The sequence below is a fragment of the Myiozetetes cayanensis genome, unplaced genomic scaffold, assembly GCF_022539395.1.
Source record: "Myiozetetes cayanensis isolate MyiCay16 unplaced genomic scaffold, myiCay2020 scf6-25, whole genome shotgun sequence".
Taxonomy (NCBI): Eukaryota; Metazoa; Chordata; class Aves; order Passeriformes; family Tyrannidae; genus Myiozetetes; species Myiozetetes cayanensis.
The window spans coordinates 17,128,349-17,148,953 of NW_026087853.1; the positions used below are offsets into that span (position 1 = coordinate 17,128,349).

Sequence of the window (20,605 nt, forward strand, 5' to 3'; positions counted from 1 at the left end):
TTCCATTTCTTCACTTTTCTAAGTCATATGCGATGATAACTCACACGTGCTTTTTGCCAGCTAGGAATATTATTTTCTTGAAAATTAATAGTGTGCTTGCCTTGTTTCTGCAGTCTTCACTTACAAAGGCATGCTACTGTCCTACCTGAATGAATGAAATTGTTCACATTAGCAGATAAAGCAAAACTGGACTTCATACCAACTCTCAAATTTTCTTAAAAATTCGTAACGTTTGCATCGTGTCAGGGAGCAATGAATTATGTATTGGTTCCTGACCTTTGAATGCTTAAATCTGTTTGTGGAGTTATGTGAGGTCAGAATTATACACTGGGTATAATATATTCCTTCACTTTACAGCATGAACTCTGCATGCAGATGCAAGTAAGACAACTCTTGTTCCCTCCTTTCCTTCTTCATTCTTATTTTTCAATTTTCCTTCCTTCCTTCTTTTCCTTCTTTTTCTTTCTCTTTCTCTTTCTACCATAGCTAAGTCTTTGAGCTAATACTGTGCACTATTTCTGTAAATACTCATTTTATCATATTTTATTGTCTCTATTCATTGAAAGGGATTGCAATCATTTACAAAGATTTAAGTATTTTGGAATGTTGCACATGTGTTAGAAGTGGATCTCACCCAAAGAGTCTGATAATTTTCAGGGAATTTTAAAATTATATCACAAATATATATGTATATAGCATATATATGTGTCCTTTTTCATGTCCATAAAATGTCATTAAAGAAGAGTATGTCTATCTTCATCAATATTACTATATTTCACCTTCACATAACAAAATCTGCCTTTACTTCATCACACACAGGCACTTTCAAAGTAGGAAAATTACAGTATTCCATCTTTAGACACGTTCCAATCCTCATCAGAAAGAATTTTATTTATGTATGTAGTCACCTGTTCAAAGTTTATGGAACTGGAAATAATGATTTCACTCAAGAAATACACCATTTTAACAGGATCTTTCTGGCAATTGTGCTTTTCAAGAATGGTTGTGTTCAGCTTTATGCTAGTACTTAGCATGGAGACTTCTTCCTTTTGGACAGAGCATGCTGAAGTTGTAAACACACATGGGCATCTGAGTTGCATTTTTGGATAATAGTTTCTATACTATCTTAACGCTTTGAGGTATTCTATGCTTAGAAAAACAGGACAGTGCTGTCAACATGATTTCTGTTCTTCAATCGAATCCTTTCTATACAGAGAAGGTAAGTAACAGACCCAATGCAAAAAGTCAAGGTTCTTCTTATTCTGTGTAAGATGTCCCACCAAAGTGTAATTATACTACAAACTCTGAATATTCATACATGCACTTTCGCACTCACATGTTAGCCATAATATGGACTTATAAGCAGAAAATGTATGTGTCTTTGTGTAAAGAACATTCTTGCTATGCTCAGTGGCCTGTTTGTGGCTTTAAATGTCCTTATCTTGGGTGGCTTTATATTGGGCAATGTTGCTCAGTACATAATTTATCTCACCCCTCATTTTCTGCAGTCTATTTCACACCTCCGCTAGTTTTTCAAGAGAGAGAAAGACTACTCCGTACTCAATTGATGTATTTCATTTAGGGGGTACAAGGTTTGACATGTTATATGGTGTGTCACACTGCATGTTTTTAATAATCCTTCTGATGTATTATTCCTATGAATATTGCGATTTATAGTTGAAATCAGTGGGGTCAGGATTTCACCTTAAAACGTACTAATTTGTTTTAGAAATGTAAATTGTTGTTAAAAAAATCACCAAGCCTCTCTCTATGTAATGGAAGTATTTTAGTGATTTTTAGTTTCAGCCTTCACTGACAGTGGCACTTCAATTAGCATTAAAGTGTTTGTTTCATACTTTAATGGTGGAATGTTGTTTCTCCACGTGGTACTCTCTTAGATTGAAGAACTCTTTTAAAGTGAAATATTGAAAAGTTTTGACTGAACAATAGAGAAAAATGCTCCTCCATGTGTTTGTTTTGGGAGATCCTTGTAGCTGAATCCTCTATACAAAAGCCCAGAAATTTATACACACTTGTATGTGTGTCTGAACAGCTCCCGCTAACTGGATTAGAAGTATCAAAAAGAAATATAAAGTTTTATCTCTACTACAATAAAAAAATTTGAGATATTAAAGGATTATATGATGAAGTCAATATTTGTCAACATTTTTTTTACAGAAAACAGCATTTTCTATGAAAATGATTATGCAATTATTGTCAAATACATAAATGATGGCAAGAGTTTCTCATTTGTCCACCCTCTTGTAGTAAGGCAAGAAGGTTTAGTTACCAGGGTATAATGGGGTTCAGTAGAAGCATCAAATGCAGGGAAACCTATTAAGAGGGAAAGGCTGCAGGACTTGATGTGGATGTATTATACAGCAGCTCTCAGTAGTTTTACGTGATATTCAGGGTTATGAAAGAGAGTAAGGTAATTTGTTGAGGAATTGTGACACTCAGTAGTATTACATTTCTAAGCTTTGAAGTGACAAAACTTGTAACATTCAATATCTCACTTTCTGGTAAAGCAAAAATACAGGTAAGTAGAAGAGGCATAATTTTCATTTCTAAGTAACTAAGCATCTCTTTATATATATAGTGCATATATTAACATATATGTTAAGATTTGTTTTATACAAAAATTTATTAAGGCTTATGTCTGAATGTTGTGCATTCTGAAAATTCAAGAGCAATTTTGAAGGGAGAATTGGGAAAAAAAATCACATTTCATGTCAAGGAAACAGATTAAATAGATAATAATACTTAAAAGACAGGTTCAAGATTGTCAAGGATGAATGTCAAATGCATTTATCAAATGACTATGCATATAATGAGTCACAGATTCCACATATATATATTTGTTATAGAGGTGTGTAGCTGCTAAAGTGTACCTAATAACTGTAAACACTGAAATACAGTCTGTTCTCATTTTACAGTGCTTTCCCATACGTGTATCAGAAAAAGATAATCTTATAAAGATTAAGACTAAATCTGAGAAATTGAGGTAACAAATTATTTAACCCTTTGAGAGACAGAAGATAATATTTTTCTTTTAGAAACTGAAGAGAGGGTGAACAGACAGAAAAACATCTGAAAATGTTTCCAGGAATGCAAGTACAGAAGACTGATATTTTTTTGTCCCTTTCAGATACCCACATCCTTATTTTAATTAACTTGCTCATATAAATACAGCAAAATTGATGTATTTTTTTAAATAACTCTTTACTGAATATGTCAACAAGATAATATATAGTGTATAGTGAGGTTTTGAAGTTAACAATGCGTGCAACATGGCAGATTGCAGAAAACAGATAATGCAGACTTCAAACCATCTATTTTTCCATGTTAAAGATAGAAAGTATACCAAACACAGAACAGAATCAAGTGTGCATGTCTCAGATAAAATCAATTTTATGAAGCATCATCTTCAGATACTTGGGATCAACTGATGATAACAATTTGTTTAGTAGCTTATCTGTTTCTGAGAGGATCAGAATTCAGCTCTCACGAGGCACATTTCCACAGAGCCCCAATATAATAAAAGGTTGCCAAATCTCTTCTGTGCTAGTTTTCCATATGGGCTACTAGCCAACGTCCTTTTAAAGAGCTAAACATTCTCTGCTGTACAAAAGTTTAATGCCAAATGTTTCAATATTGCCTGTAGTATCATCTGGGATACAAAGTGCCCTGTTCAGTAGAGTTCAGGGAAGGAGTGATCAGCTTCTTAGGATTACCTCTGTGTTTAGAAGAGAGTATCAGGCAGGATTTGATGAGGCTCAGAGCCAGTAACTTTTGGTTTTGGCACTCACTTGTGTTTTGTTATTCCACTAAGCTGTAAAGATAAGTCATGTGTAAAACCATTATCCTTGTGTTGTAAAGAAAAAAAAGATTTATATTTCCATGTTAAATTTAAGGTGAAGAAGTACTATAAATGTAGAATTCAATGGGAATTAACCACTTTACTGTCAGAAGCTGAGACTGAACTTTTATTTCAATGCCATTAATAAAGTGCCTTTTGTAGACCCTTAAAACCATAATAACAATACAATATGCACAAGGTTCTTTTGTTTGTAAAACTAAAATCAATAATTTTCTCTCATGAAAACAGAAAATGATTGAGAGAAAAACATGGCTGAACTACTCTAGTAGCAAATAGTATGTGCTACTTCATTTTTTCTGTTTTACATGACATTCACTGTCATGTAAAACAGCCACTTTATTGGCTTACAGGGAAAACTGCTGTCTTTTCAGTCCAAAGTAACTTAATCCCTTTATATTTTTATGAATAAATTCACTAATAATGTTTCCAATTAGAACTTGTTAACACGAAGTCCATGCATTAATCAGGTGTTTGTTTCTGCCAGCAACAGAATCTGTGAAAATAAGGACCTGTTTGTAAGAAGGAACCCAAGAACTGGGCACAGCAGTGTTGTGATACTTCTTTAACATAATTTCAATTAAAATCTTATTTTATTCCCCTAATCAACCTTTCTGCACATCTATGTCAGCTACTAGCAGTATACAATGGAAGATGAGTGAGATTTTGTCTGTAAAAAAATAATTTTTCCCCAGGTCCAATGAATCTGTTCAAATCAGGACTTTGAAGTGAACATTTTGGATGAGTTGTATATACACAAATTTGGGACTTCTGCTCTACAGCATTTAGTTATTATATGTGGTCATATATTTACACTACGTGAAGATGATCCCATTTTTACAAAGTTTAAGGAAAAAACTACTATCTTAAACTTTACATTGCCAAAATATCATTGTCATTTTTAACTGTGACTTTCATCTTGTGAAATTTTCCCCTTATGTACTTATCTAGATATGACCTGAAATGAAGTCTCAGATGTTTGTGCGACTGACACTTTAAGAAGTCACAAATTCCACTGTAGGTTGAAATACATTAAATGTTTTGCAGTAAAAGAGCAATTAGAATTGGGAGAAACATTCTTCAAATGAAACATGTGACCTTTCATTTGACTACAAATCTGATTTTTTTTAGGTAATACTCCCAGCTCTATCCACAAATTCTTGTATAAGTGGCTTGCTACGTTTTTTCAGAGAAGTATTTATAGAAAAGAAACTTTTGTCAGTATCCCATACCAATATATATATTATTATTATTATTCATACAGACGAAGCATAAACTATGCTATCTTTAATATAATTTTGATTTTTTTATCTATTAGGTCAGTAACATTTACTGTCATCAATTTGGGCTTGTGGACCATTCACCCGCAGTACAGCCGAACTCCCTGAATAAGTCAATTGTTAAAAATAAGGTGCCTTACTTATCTTGAATCTATGATATCCTGAGGTCTAGAACAGAAGATTCCTCCTGCATCAGTCATTGAAGTACAAAATACCAGTAAGCATGTACTTTCAAAGGAGACCTTTTGAAATCAAATGTACAACTAGTTATTTGGGTGAAATTGATACTATGTCCACACCCAATGGGATCTCTGCTCTACTTAATTTCAAGCAAACTGCAGCATGCAATGGAAGTGTGCAGAAGCACAACTATTTGTTGCTTGTCTTTTGAGCTGTGGCACCTAAAACACATTAACCGAAAAAAGCAAAAATATCAACCTTATCATCATCACCTTCACTAAATAAATCACAGAAAAAAACCCACTTTGCATAGACATTTCTACCTAGAATTATACCATTTGAAATCATATGGCAGCCTTTTACTCAGCAAAATTTAATTGACTTTACTATTACAGTAGACACAGAAGTTGTCTAAAATACCTGCTATATCTGAAGAAAATAGCAAATATATAGAATATATAGTGGAATTTCAAACTGTGAGTATAAAAGGTGTTGGTGGGAAGATGTGATTCCTTATAAAATGATCGTACTTTGCCATCAATCATAACTGGGTTCATTTTGCCATTGCAGAAAATGAGTGTTATCATGTGATTTGAACTTCAGAAACTGCATGCTCATGGACTGTTAAATTTCAAAAATGGGTTGAGTGAAATGAGCAAAGGAAAGGATTAAAACCCTCTCTCCCAACATAAGGAGCCTCATAAAGTGAAAAGTCTAACCATTCCACAGTGAAAGTGCTTCACCCTTTGCTCCAATTCACTTGCTAGAACTTCTCCTTGTTCCTAGTTGGTCACTGTAAAATATTTTCTCTTTGGCTCCCTACTCCCTCAGGGAAGCTTTGTCTCCATCTGCTGTTTGTTTTTTTTTTTTATTTTGATACAACTTTAGCTTGTCCCCAAGCTCAGGAGAAAATGAGCTGCATTAAAAAACAAACTAACTGAAAAAAAACAAAGAATTAGATTCCACCACTGAGCTGGCACAAAATCCTGGCAGTCATTGAGTCAGTGGAGTGGCTGGAACATTGCATAATTTGGAGAGCTGCATTGTGGTTTTAATACAAGCATGACATTTTGCATAGTGCATGTAAAGCTCAAAGATTCAGAAGGTATTGCAGCTAAAAAATTTGAGAGAATAAAAACCAAATTCTAAGCCCACCTAGCGCTTGTAAAGCACAGATCATTATGAAACACTTAAGACAAAAGAAGGGTAATTCAGTTTATAATATGCCTGGAGTTCCAGTACTAAATAAACTTTTACAATACATTTCTTATTTGTTTTCTCTGTCTTCTTTTTCTATTTCTTCATACTGAACATAACTCAGACTCCTAAGTCAAACACAGCTTGAACCATAAAAATCAACAATCCATTGGCATTATATTTTGCACCATGTTTTCAGCAATATACACCTTTAGATTTCAACTTGCAAATGAATGCTGCAGAACTGGGAGCATTTAGAATTTTTCTCGCTCAGGCTTTACCTGAACACGCTGCGTCGACAAATGCTGCTCTATTAAACAGACGTGCAACTTAATGACAACTCTCTGTTACATTCTGATAACCTTCACCTCCCAGTGAGAAGGGTCAGAGAATGCCTAAAGCTTCTTAATCATAATGAAAAGCAGAAAGATTTTCTATGATAAAAGTACATAGTACTGGAGACATTTTCAGAGTAGCTTTTGCAGATAGGAATCAAGGTCACTTTGAGTTTGACATTGAGTTCTGTCTACCTTTCCTATTCCAAGTGTATTGGGAGAAAACTAATCAAACAAGAAAGTAGCCTTTTTGGCAGCACTCTTAGAACTCCAGCTTTGAGTTGGAGGTAGGAAATGCAGAACTGACAAAGGGCAACACATGTATTTCCAATTGTTTGAAGCTCAACAGCAACTGCTGGGTTCAAGTCAGAAGGGTTGTACCCATTTTATCTGAATTACTTTTGTCTGTTCCTGGTGACCCTGTTTTAATACGCACTTATTTTCCTGTATTCAGGACACTTAGAAACTTAACATCCCTCACACAGCTTCGACAGCAAAGTGGTTAATGTTTGAAGAATGAGTCATTCTTTCCTTTGCCATGACATTGGGTTCTTATTGTACAACCCTGTACAGTACTCAGCAATATTTTTTAAAGATTTAAAAAGCAAAGAGTTACAAAACCATTTGCAATTAACTTGAAATAGAAAAGATAGCACTTTTTTTAAATCCCATTATATAGTACAACGTATAAATTACAGAGTATTCAAATGCATAAATGCATCTTTGTAACATTTATCAAATGTAATTCTTTTCATCGTTGCTGGGGGGCTTATTTTTTCTAGAGTTTTTTCCTCTTTGTCCTAGACACCCCCATCTTCACTCACTATCACGTATGACAGTGCTCCAGGTCTGAGACGTTGCTGTTGCAGTATCGCATGTTGTTGGGGATGTGGCAGTCTGTATAGTTAATGCCCCCATTTGGGGTATAAATGGGCTGCAGTCTGAAATCTCCTTTAAGGAGCTGATCGTTATTTAAGGAGACAATCTGGAAGCTGGTTTCCGTCATCTCCAGGATGGAGTTGTCCTTCTTGGTCCCTGCCTCACAGTAGTCATCTTTCCGACGGCCCCGGTTATATTTCCACTTCTGGGAGGTGTAACGACCTTTTTTGTGCATATGCCAGCAAAAAATGCTGAGCAGAACCACAAGGACAAATATCACTGCACCCCCAATCAACCCTGCCAGCAGAAATGGGGACCCTAGGTTCTGAGAAGTTGTCTGCTCATGGCTGGAAGGGATGTTGCTGCCATTGCTCAAAAAGGAAGCCTTGGTTGTGGCTTCTGAACAGACAGTGTCTTCTCCAGTTCGGTAACTGTTATAAGTATCCAGTGGAACCAAACAAATCCGATAGGTGGATTTGGGCTCCAGATTTACCAAGCTTGATTGTTGCTTCTCACCACTGACTATTCGTTCATGAACAATTCCTCCTACCAGACTATGGCCCATTTTAACCCATGTGAGTTTATATGCCATCACGGTAAAAAGTGACATCCAGTTGACTTGGATGCAAGTGTCATTCACAAAATGGATGAAGAGCTGAATCCCTTCGGATAAAGGAGGTGTCACCCTTTCTCTGTCCTCCCTGTCAGGCACAGTGGGGAGTGTGGCTATGATGGGAGTGAGAGGATTATATTTGCTACCTGGGGGGGAAAACGATGAGGTGAGAACTAATGTAGTCGGCATGGTAGTAGCTGGGACAGGGGTGATGATAAGTGGCAGACCAGGGGTGGTGGTGGGGCATGACAACATATTCATATTCAGCTCCCTGACTGCCATCCCTCGGACCTGCTCTGGTCCCTGGCACATAAAACCCCGTACATTGATGGAAGAAGGAATAAATTTGAGCCATTCAGTGACCCACTTAATACCGCAGTCACATAACCAGGGATTATTCCTTACAGTGAGTTGTCTCAGGTTGTGGAGATTATCAAATACTCCCTTTGTCAACATCCGAAGTTGATTGTTGGAAATATCAAGACGTTCCAGTTTGTGGAGGTTTGAAAAGGCTGTAAGTGGTATATGCGTTATCTGGTTGTCCTGCAAGTAAAGCCTCAGCAGATGCGTCCCTGGAAGATCGGGAGGAGGGTAGGTCAGTGAATTCCGAACGATTGAGAATTCCTTGAGCTTAGAGAGGTGGCTAAAGGTGCCTTCTGCTATGCCTTTATTAGTAAGGAGATTGCCATCCACAATCAGACGCTCCAGACTTGTAAGATTTTGAAAGGCCAAGTCTGAAATTACAGCAATTCGGTTTTCATCTACTCGAAGTTCTTGTAAGTCCAGTGGAAGGCCTACTGGTACACTGCTTAAGTGATTCTTGGATAAGAACAGAAGCTTGAGGCTGATGGCTTCCTGGAATGCCCCATCCTCAACTCCAACAGTGGAGATGGAGTTGTCATCCAGGTGCAGTTCTTCCAACTTCAAAAGCTGAGCAAGAGCAGCACGAGAAATGGTCTGGATGTTGTTTTCCTGCAGGTGGAGAACCCTGACATTCTTCGGCAGGTTCATGGGGAATTCATCCAATTGGTTGCCATACAGGTAGACTGTGTGCACAGACTGGACATTGTGCAACTCTGCAGGAAATCCAGCATTATTAATTTGGTTATTATGGAGGTAGAGGACGGTTACACCCTCCGGTATCCCAAGAGGCACTGAGGTCAAGCTTCGCTCATTACAGTAGACAAAGTTTCGATCACAGCGGCAGACTTTTGGGCAGGTCAAAGTTTTGGAGACCTGCATGCAGAGCCCCAGGGAAAAGATAAGCCATGATTTCATGAGAAGAGCCCAATCTGTGGGCCACATTTTAGTCCACGAACCCATTTCTAATCTAAAGAAATAAAGTACCAAAGTGTTTAAGAACTGATAACAATAATAAAGCACAGGTAGCAAAATCTCAGGTCATTAAAATTGGCTTCTATTAATGTCCAGTGTTCAGGCCAGAGTTCAAGTCCTGGAAGCTAAATATAAAATAATCTTTTTATAATTGGTCTACCGCCTACTTTTGATAAAAACACAGTCTTGTTATCCAGGGTTACAAAGTTTGTTGCCTTCTTCCATGTGTGCTGCAAGAAACAGCAGTCATGCCTTCGCAGATGAACAACTGGTTAATTTAGATACCAAAAGTCTCTGTGCTTGCAGGGATATTTCCTTTCACTGAAGTCTGTTGGTGTCAATCACAGCTTTCTGAACTCAGAAAAGTCCTCATATCAGCTATGTGCCAAATCTGGCCTACCTGTAAAACAAAAGAGGAAAGAAAAAACTGAATAGCATGAAATGTTTAATAGGGAAGATAAGTCCATTGGAAGACTATTCTAAAGCTGAGCTCTTTATGGATTTCTGGGCAAGAGAAAAAAAAATAAAAAGGAAAAAAGGCATTAATATTAAACATTAGCTTAATGTTACTGTTAAGTAGTCTAGAAATAGATTTGATGCAGTCATTGCAATGATTGAAGGACTTTGACTTCAGTGAAGGCTGGATCTATCACTTGCATACTGTAACTCCAGTGTTCATTCTTTCACAGTCTGTTTAAAATTCTAAAACTAAGAAGAAACCTAAAACTAAACAGTTTAAGTGGAAATTTTTGCTTAGGTAATTATTTTTCTTTGGCAGAACCCCTGACTTCAATGAATGCTATTCACTGATGCCTGACAGAGTAGACTTTGGGCTGTATTATTTAATCACACTCTGTGTTTATTTCCTACCAGACTCTGGAATGTTCTGCTTCTATTTCTGTAATGCCATTATGTATATTCTCCAACTTGATGCACACTGCCATATTACTGTACCTCAGTAGAATGAATTAGAAACTTACAAGGAGATCCTTTTAAACAAGTATGCAAATCCACAAATACAAGAAATATACCCTGCTGTAACACATGGATTTGCTAAAACTATCATCTTGATATTGGTTCTGATCTGAACTGTATTGTCAATAGATTTCAGAACTTGCTTTCCACTGAATGAAACAGGCTCACGTGTGCTAATTTATTGTTTTAGGAGATCAGCTCAAACTACAGCAGTTTTGTAGAACATCTTGAAACCATTCTTTTAATTCTGCTATACAGTTGTCTGTGCATGGTTACATAAACAAGTTCGTTAGCTTTAGTATAGATGAGTCCCTTAATGTATATTTTTAGCTTTTAAGTACACTTTTTATGTTCCCAGCTACTATTTATTATTCAGATTTATAACCAAACATACTCATTCTCTAAAGTGTGCAATTAAAGTATATGTTGTTTGATGTTATATTGTCTTATTATATGTTGTTTCCAATTACTGGAAAAAAAAAAAAGTAAAAAATACTGCATTTTACATACTTGAACCAAAGGAAGGATACAAACCTTGGTAAATACCAAGCATGTGTAGATATCAGGCTCTGGAACTGCAGTGACATGAGCACAGCAATTTGCCAGGTTTTGTTTACCCAGACCAAAATTCATTTGCTAGGATTTCAAAGAAACAGAATTTCAGTGAACAGAAATCCTGCTTAAAAATGGTGGGATTCTTTTGCTTTTGTTTGTTTTGTTGGTTGGTTGAGTTTTGATTTGCTTTGGTTTTTTCTTTCCAGTTATTTAAACAGTTTAAGCAACATCCAGGTAATTTGGGAAGAAATTTAATTCAGGAGGGCATGAAACTTGTTCTTCTGATATAGCTGTGCAGTTTGTAATATGCCCCAAATGCTGTGTTTAGGAATCCTATGGACTGACAGTGTAGAAAGCCTCTTTGGAAGTCAAACTATTATAACTCTGCAACCTTACACTTGCAGATTACTGTATTTATTTAGAGTATTAGAGGTATCAGCCTCAAAGTTCAAAAAGTTGGAAATAAAAAGTGAGAAATCTTGTAGTTTATCATTACAAATTCAAATTATAAAGGCAGTGCAAATTATACTGTAGTGCTGCTTATATTGCGTATTGTCCTCTTATAGAAACAGTAATATTCACTCCCCCACCCTTCATGGTTTTCTCTCTTGCAGGTGTATTTCAATCAAAAGTGATTTCTTTTCAATTATGTCAGATGACATGATACTGTGGAGAAACTCTTAACAGGATTACATTCTAACAAGCCTAAGTGTGACAGTTTATCCGCCTTTAATAAGGCCTGGCTCCCATCTAGATCACAGCACTCTGATCTGGCATGACACTCTCTTTTTAAAAAAAGAATGAACATGCAGAGCCTTCTCTGAGATGCTTGGGCCCACACAGGGGTGGTTCTCTCGTTCCTTTTCCATCACTGGAGAGAGACAGCCTGTACCTTCTAACAGAGCCAATGTCCTGCACTAAGCTCGCTTTTGATTGTAAGTCTGATTACTGATTAGGTTTTATTTGACTCCTGGGTATAATAGAAAGCCCAGCTAAGGACATGCAGCCACAGGCAGCTGCAGTTCCTGGTTTGCTGGGAACGTCTTAAGAAGCGACTGTCATGTTAAAACTGATTTATGCATTCACCTTATTCTAGGACTCTGCCCAGTGTACCTCTTACCTAAGTAAACGTGGAACCTGAATAAAAGATTTCAGTAATGATTCGAGCAAACTGGGGTAAATGTACAGCACTATCATTAGATAGTACAAATAAAAGAGCTTTGACTGGTCAGTTGCTTAAGCAGACTCTGAAGTTGATCTCCTTCTTACTGTTACATGGGTTTTACCCTTAGAAATCTGTTAGAACAGATTTCCTAATGTTTTCTCCCTTGTGATGATGAGAAAGGGAGTCCTTTTATTAATGCTAGTATCCTAATCTCTAGATATCAGTCTATAATAAACCAATACAATAAAAATCAGTTAGAATAATGAGCATTGGAACTGTTCTCAATTATACTAAGCAAGAGCACAAGGACACATCTAACAAGATATTTATGACTTCAGAGTTGAGTGTGGTGTGAGAGAGGGAAGGAGTGAGGAAGCAAAGATACAACTGATGTACTTAAATATTCTCCGGGGGGAAAAGTTTCACCTCAGTAGTCTTTTATAACTGTTTAACAATAACTTATAGGGATCATACCCGCAGTATTTTCAGCAAATCTCAGGAACCCTAACACAAAAGTCAATTCTTTCTCTGTGTTAGAAATTTCTACCCCAAAGATATTAACAAGACTGAAGAACTAAACAGCCTGCTTGATTAAAAAAAAAAAAAAAAAAGAGAAAATCTGTGAAGGAAAAACATTGTCTGCAAATTCTAGAAGGCTGGAAAAACTTAAACACTTTGTTTTTAGCAAACTGCCAAAACTGAAGGCAGGTAGAGTCATTGACCTTCCCCCATCCCTGGCATTCTGGCTCCCTAAAGCAAGCTCTCTGTTTTCAATATGATTGCAAGTACTGAACTGAATCTCTGCAAATTTACTGATCATTTGCAGAAGCAGAATTTTGGAAGTGAAGGAATTACAGCATTCCTTACTTATTGTGATTGTGAATCTTGGGAGTTGACTCGAACAATAGATGGCAGTAACTTTGCTTATTATGAAGCCAGAAGGTTCTATAAGCTAGTCTAGGAGGAGAAGAAGGCAAGCTGTCACAATTAACTTAAAATTAAAGAAATTAACAAGGAGATGCCTCAATAATAACACATCTGTCCATCATCACTTTGGTCATCTTTGTCTCTATTTCCTACCCTGTACACTTGATTTCTATTACTTCTCACTATATCTTCCTTAGAGCACAAGTCACATCTTCCAAGTGTGTAAGACATTTCCTGCCTTACTGCAGCCAGGATATTAAACCCCATTAGGATTTAAGGAATGATACAATGAAGTTGAGAAAAACACACTGAAATAAATGAGAACATATCGCATGTTTTAGGTGGCCAGGTCTGAAAAGTTGGCTTAGTTGCCTGAGTTCCTGACATCAATAGAAATGTTTCTTTTCATATCTTAAGACTCATTTCTAATCAAAATTTTTATCTCACTGCCTTTTTTCAAACCTGCCTCATATAAAATCCCTTTTGGCATGACTGATGCTAGCTGGAGAACAATCCTGGCTTTGTGTACTCGATAAAACATAAGGTATTTTGATTAAAGATATTTAAAGGTTGAAACATCTGGCTGCAAGTTGGAAGGTGACGGTTTTATTAGTCTCACCTTTACTGGTTAGAATCATCCATACAACTTCCAGCTTTAGTCATTTCACTGTGCATAGCCATGAAATAATTCATATATTATTGAAATTGCTATTCAATTATAAATTTGTGTTATCCAGGAGAAAAAAAATCAACTCACTAGTAGTTTACTTGTGGAACTCATTCCTACTTTGCTGACCAGTATACTGCCTCAGTGGCTGTGCCTATGGTGTCTAAAGAAGCTCCAAAGCTGCCCTCAGGGCCATCCATCCCACCTTTCATTATGCAGTCTTCCAAACTTGCAGTCAAAGGTAAGTTGAGAACCTATTTCAAAAAAGGCCAATGGCATCCTGGTCTGCATAAAGAACAGTGTGGCCAGCAGGAGCAGGGAAGTGATCCTTCCCCTGTACTCAGCACTGGTGAGGCCACACCTTGAGTATTGTGTTCAGCTCTGGGCCCCTCAGTTCAGGAAAGACATTGAGGTGCTGGAGCAGGTCCAGAGAAGAGCAACCAGGCTGGTGAAGGGACTTGAGCACAAGTCCTGTGAGGAGAGGCTGAGGGAGCTGAGGTTGTTTAGTATGGAGAAGAGGAGGCTCAGGGGTGACCTCATCACTCTCTACAGCTCCCTGAAAGGAGGTTGTAGCCAGGTGGTGGTCGGTCTCTTCTCCCAGGCAATCAGCAGCAGGACAAGAGGGCACAGGCTTAAGCTCTGTCAGGGGAGGTTTAGGTTGGATATGAGAAAGAAGTTCATTACAGAGAGAGTGATCAGGCATTGGAATGGGCTGCCCAGAGAGGTGGTGGATTCTCCGTCCCTGGAGGTTTTTAAGATGAGGCTGGATGTGGCACTGAGTGCCATGATCTAGTAATCACAGTGGGGTTGGATCAAGGGTTGGACTTGATGATCTCGGAGGTCTCTTCCAACCCAATTAATTCTATGATTCTATGATTCTAGTGATATTCAGGGGAGATAACAAAGGGAGGAGATAGCATAGGAATCCAAGCCCTCATATGAGTACTTTCAGCCCTCTGTTATAAGCACAGTTTTGATGTGCTCCTAAAGCCAAGCTGTCTGTCTTCATTAGTCTTCCCATGGTTTATATTAAGACCATAAATTTTTTAGAGGGAATAAAATTAAGAATGCTTGGCTATTCTTCAAGGAATCGTGAAAATGATCAAAAAGAAGTCACAGGAATCCAAGGGGTTTTTCTCTGATATTCTAACCACTCAGCACCACTTTTCCTAGCAGTTCACCCATTTATCTGAACCTGAGTGCCATGCAACAGAAATTGAAAGGCGAGCAAAACCAAACCTAAATGGTCATACCTATTCTTTTCACTGCTACCAGCGACTCTTACTTAGCACTAAACCATTTAGCATAAATTTTCTTGGCTATTCTGCAGACTGAGGTTATAATCAAGTCATAATCTTACTCTGCATAATTATAATATACAGTAAATACAAGCCTATTATGTCTGGAACTGAATGACAAACAGAAAACAAATCTAATTCCATTCCTATGAAACCTAGTACAGAGTTCCCACTGCTTAAGAAAAATTTTCCTGTTTTTCTATCAACTGGTAACAAAAAAAATATGGAATAATACATGACAAATCTTTTCTTTACATAAGTAGAATTCATATCTTCACATGAATGAATATCCTATCTCTTTTTTTAGCTGATTAGGAGCCTTAGATGATGGTTTACTGTATATGTTTCTCTATGAGTTGCTTGGGTTTGAACTTTGCATCCAAATTTTAATATGAGTCTATAATATCTGCATCAAAGGCATGGGGAAAATGACCCAAAGGAATCAAAATGGTTTTACAGGAAGCCCTTTTGCATGCCTGCTGCTCTGACTGCTTCATAGTTATGGGTGTGTATTATGTATGGAAAAAGTAAGGAGTAAGAAGGAGAGGTGAAGAAAAAGGGTGGAAGAGGGAGAGAAGAAACCATCCTTGGTGTCCTCTTCTAATGAGTATCACTGACAGGATAGTGATCAGTAGCTAGTATACGGAGGAAACCTTAAAGCACCCCAGTACAATGTTGCAGACACAGTGAAGTTTATAAGGACAGATTTTTTCAGAGAAAGACATCATTGCCCTTGCAATATTGTTAGCAAAATGATTCGTCAAATGCACACAAGTGAACTGTTGTGCTTTTTTCTGCTCTGATCAGGACGTTTCTGGTTTTGTCTCTCAATTTGCGCTAATTATTCTCCGAAGCTCAGATCAGGTAGCCTGAGAAGACAAATGAAATTGATTTGGATCTGCTTTGGTGGAGACAGGAGAAAGTTTAGAGTGGTTCATCTCGTCACAATGGGTGTGAAGACATCATTTGCCATCCTTGTTATTCTGTATCCTTCTGCTTCTCCAAGCCTTTTATATCTTTCTTGCTACGTTCCTGCAAATTATTATGCAGACGCATTGCATGGAAGGATGGAGGCTTCAGGAAATCCCTCTTTAAAAGGCATGGTATTATAATGAACAAAAGCTTTGTCTTTGGAAATTTCGGTATTGTACAGGTTCAACAGGAATCTGATAGAGACCGATTCCTGACTGCCAGGAGGGGGAGCTAAGCCAGCAGGAAACTTTCTTGCCTTGAATAACCAAATAAATTAATAAATGTGGGACTTGTTTTCTTTGCACTTTGCCTGTCCACACATGCACGCACACACTTTTCTTTCCTCACAGATGTCTGTGATTGCTAACTTGTTTGATGCTTGACATGCTGAGTATTACAGTACTTTGTTACTGGGAAAAATAATATTTCTCTATTCTTTTAAAAGCATTATTCCCAGCTTGAGCTTTATGTGCTTCACGGTTCAAGATTTTTTTACTTATGAGTTACTACAGAGTGCAATTATTTCATAGGCATGAGCAGGCACGCAAGAGGGAAGGGGAGAAAGAGAGCTAGTAATGGGAAAAAGATAGCTTTGTTGGAGAAAAAGCTCAGGTAGAGTAGATTTTTCTCCTTGTACAGATTAACAGAAACCAGTAACAGGTCAAAAGAGAGAACATACTACAAGACGTAATCACTAGATTGACCGCTGTACTCCAGGAAGCAGGGATGAAATAGCTACAAGATCAATAACATTAATGCCTCAGGTGGGGCCATGAATTCAAGGCTGCCAGTCATCGTGCCGGCAACCGAGATGTGCCACACACCCTGCTCAGCTGCATAACTGGGCGCTGAAGTGCCAAAGTTCAGGTCTGGAGAATACAGACTGCCTAGACTAACATTATCTTCATTCCTGTGTTTAACAGTTACTGATTTTTAACAGAAGGAAGTTATTCTCAAAACTTGATGTTGCACAACTTCATCAAGACTACATCACTTGTGACAACTAACAAACCTCTGATCCCAGAAACATCTGTTTCCAGTCAGTGGCAAAAAAAAATTCATCCTTGCTCATGAACACAAGATGCCATATAGGTCAATATAAATTTTGTCATTAAATAGTCTTAAAAATATGATTATCTTTAGTAACCAAAAGCAAAAAATATATACTGTAGAACATCTAATGGAAAACACATCCATTCAAATTTATATTTTGTGTTTTCATACCACCCAGTCCAATCTGAATGACTGTCTGCATGGATTAATCTTACATCAACCTATGCAATCGATAATGTCAGCTTCTGGCAGACCCAGAAGTAGAGTTCTGGAAACGGAAAACTGCCACTAAAGATATTCTGCCTGTTGAGTCCTGGACTCTAATGTAGGAAACATCAAAATTTACTATTTCAACTAATTGCAGCTCTTAGAGTAAAAGGTAATGAGAACACACATGGTAAATTAAATAGCAAAATCTTTAATTGCCTGTGCACAAGCAGACAGGACTCCCTCACAGAACACCTGGGAGAAGAAAATGTGCAGAACTCCAAGTTTTAACTAATGTGAAATTCTGAATTGTGTAGGACTTCAGACAGCCCAAAGTCACTGACAGTCCAAGCATCTGTTTATAAGAAAATATTCCTGCTTTCATTTTAAAATTGCTGATTGTTGAAAATTTACTCCAGATGGTGACCATCATGCTGTTTTCACTCCAGTGGGCAAAGAGGAACAGATGATCACCTCAAGGACTCATATTAAATGGAGTTTTGCACCTTCTAGCAAAGGGTTATCAGTGTCTTTATTAACCTTCCCCCAAGGCCTAGTCTAATTTTTTACCAGTCTAATGCTGCAGTGTTCAAAACTTGTCAAATTTGTCAAAAACTGAGAAGGATCTATTTAGTAGGGCAGTGAATTAATTCCCTAGTCTTTCATTCCCAAAGAACTGACCTCGTATCTTAGGTGAAAGAGTTTTGATGGATCTCATCTAGGAGTCCATAAACTCAGCAATGTACTATGTGATGATGTAAAGTTGGATCAAGAAAGTTGGAAACGGCAGATGAAAAGAATCTCACATGAGCAGCTATCCGGAACATTTCAACAGAACACATTTACATTAAAATATATGATTTTACTGAAGCCAAAACCTTGCATGGAGATTTGTCAGTTTTGATAACATTTTCAATAGGAAATGTGCCTGAGGTCCAATGTTTTCTGATCACTTGTGACCAGAAACAAAGAGAGAAAAAAGGACAGAGGAAGAAAAAAAAAATTTTTACCCAACAAGGTAAGTTGGACACAATTCCATTTCATGAAAGTATTTGTAAAATAGTGTTTACATTCCACATTTTAAAACCATGAAAGTTGTTGTGGAATTATCTGCCTCTGAACAGCTGCACTTAACAAAATGAAAGAAAAAGAAAGATATTCTTTCTTTGCCTTCTTGACCCTTTTCCAGAGGGCTTACAGCTTTCCTTGACAAAACTGAACACGATTGTTTGAGACAAACTAATAATACTAAACTAATATAAAATAATTCCCCTTTTGGAACACATGTGTTTTGTACTGCACTTAGCATAATGCATTTTGTACTAAGAAAAAATGATGGCAACCTGCTGTTTCTTTGCAAGCAAATTGGTCCCTACCTATAAATTATTCTACGCTGTGAAGCAAACAGTTTGCTTTTATCTAGAGATATGTGGGCAGCCTGGCAAAACGTCTGTGGAGAATTTGAAAAAGCTGCTTTTAGTGACCTAAATAACTAAGTACTGCTTCTGTGGAGACAACATCTTGACACATTTTAAATGTGTTGCATGGTGCTACATCATCGATGAGATTCTGCACCGTGTCACATTACCTTGTGCGGTATCATTCATTTAGGATCGTAGGCAAATGAGCGTGGGCTGCCATTTTCTTATCTTCCATATTTGTAGCATATGGCCCAGGGAGAAAATATGACACTACCTGCCCCTCAGCTTCTTAGGCACCTTGATATAAATAAAATTGAAAGTGTCATCATACGTTCATCTTTCCAACAAAGGCAGATGGAGGTTTCTCCTTCCTCTTTTAATATTACTTAGCATGCTGCTCCCTCACAGCACTAAACTCCATAAACGTTGCTAAGGAGCTATCAGGAAAGATTAATAAAGTTGTTTGAATGCTTAAGTGCTTCAAAGAACCTATGATGTGTGGTATAGTCACTTATGGGGCCAGTTCCCCAGCTGTAGAACACATCTTGCTTATATGACACAGCCCCTGTAACAGGCAAACAGAAGATTATCAAACAAAATTTTTAAATAATTGCCATCAGATAGCCAGTTAACAGAAAAGGGGAAAGATATTAAAATGATGGATGAAGAATGTACAGTTAAGCCTCTGAAATTCCTATTCAGCAAAATAGCTGCATTACTTATTGACTGTACAATATCTCAGCATCAACACTGTCTGAAAAGGTCTGGGGATCTGGATAAGTTATCTTTTCCCAGAGATCCGATTACACTTTTCTGTATGCACATGTGGAGAAAGTGCAATAATCTCACTATTGCAGAAATGACACAGAGCACTTCATACAGGAAACAACTTGTGCTCCCACATATCATCAGAATAAAAGAATAATCATCAATATAGAACACTAAAGATATAAATAAAGTAACTATTTTACACCAATACAAAAACATCCATCATATGGAGGCAGTCTTTCAAAATCCATGGTTTATCTGGGCACCAGTAAAATCAGTGATTTTTCTTAAGAGTACAGAGAGGACTGCTACCAGACGCAGTAGCAGAGAACAGTTTATCAAGGATACACACCATTAACAGATTCTCCCCCCTCCCCCCCAGTTACTTTTGTTTGATTCTGCCATTTATTTTTATGCTAATTTTCATTCAGGATTCCAGTAACTCTGTATGATTTTTTTTTTTTAATGAGAGGGTCCTGATGTCTCTTTTCAGTATTGATGGTCAAGCACATATCCTTGGAATGTACACATGTGAGAATAAAAAGGTCTGAAGAAAATATGATAGGTGGTGGACAGCAACGGGGATATGAATCCCCAGGTCCTGATTCTGACAGAGAGCAAACTTTTTGGCGCTTGGTTCTGGTTTGGTTCTCCTTTAGGGAAATGGTACAATATTACTTTTTCCCAACAGTAATTCAGAGTTCCCATTTAACTTGAAGTTCTTTGTGGAAAGAAGGTTGCAATGGGATTGCACAGAACACAGGGCAGCTTCAGTTTTAGGTACAAATAGAAATAAGAACAATCCAGAAATAGTAAACAGATATTTCTAACCCAGTGATTCTCAGCTGCAGAACTAAAACCACAAGAAGTTCATGAGAAGTCTTCAGGGATCACAAAATAA

General features: G+C 37.4%; 1 protein-coding gene across 8 annotated transcripts in view; it reads right to left on the reverse strand.

The window, feature by feature from the left end:
* Positions 1–870: 870 nt before the first annotated feature.
* Positions 871–20,605, reverse strand: part of FLRT2 (fibronectin leucine rich transmembrane protein 2) — a 65,607-nt gene continuing 45,872 nt past the window's right edge. For 6 of the 8 annotated variants that reach the window (XM_050337043.1, XM_050337046.1, XM_050337045.1 and 3 more), the window contains one exon: positions 871–10,096. In XM_050337043.1, the coding sequence (XP_050193000.1) occupies positions 7,696–9,684 (1,989 nt within the window). In that variant the 5' untranslated portion in view covers positions 9,685–10,096 and the 3' untranslated portion in view covers positions 871–7,695. The remainder of the gene's footprint in view (positions 10,097–20,605) is intronic. The other 2 variants (XM_050337049.1, XM_050337047.1) reach the window with 1 other exon arrangement.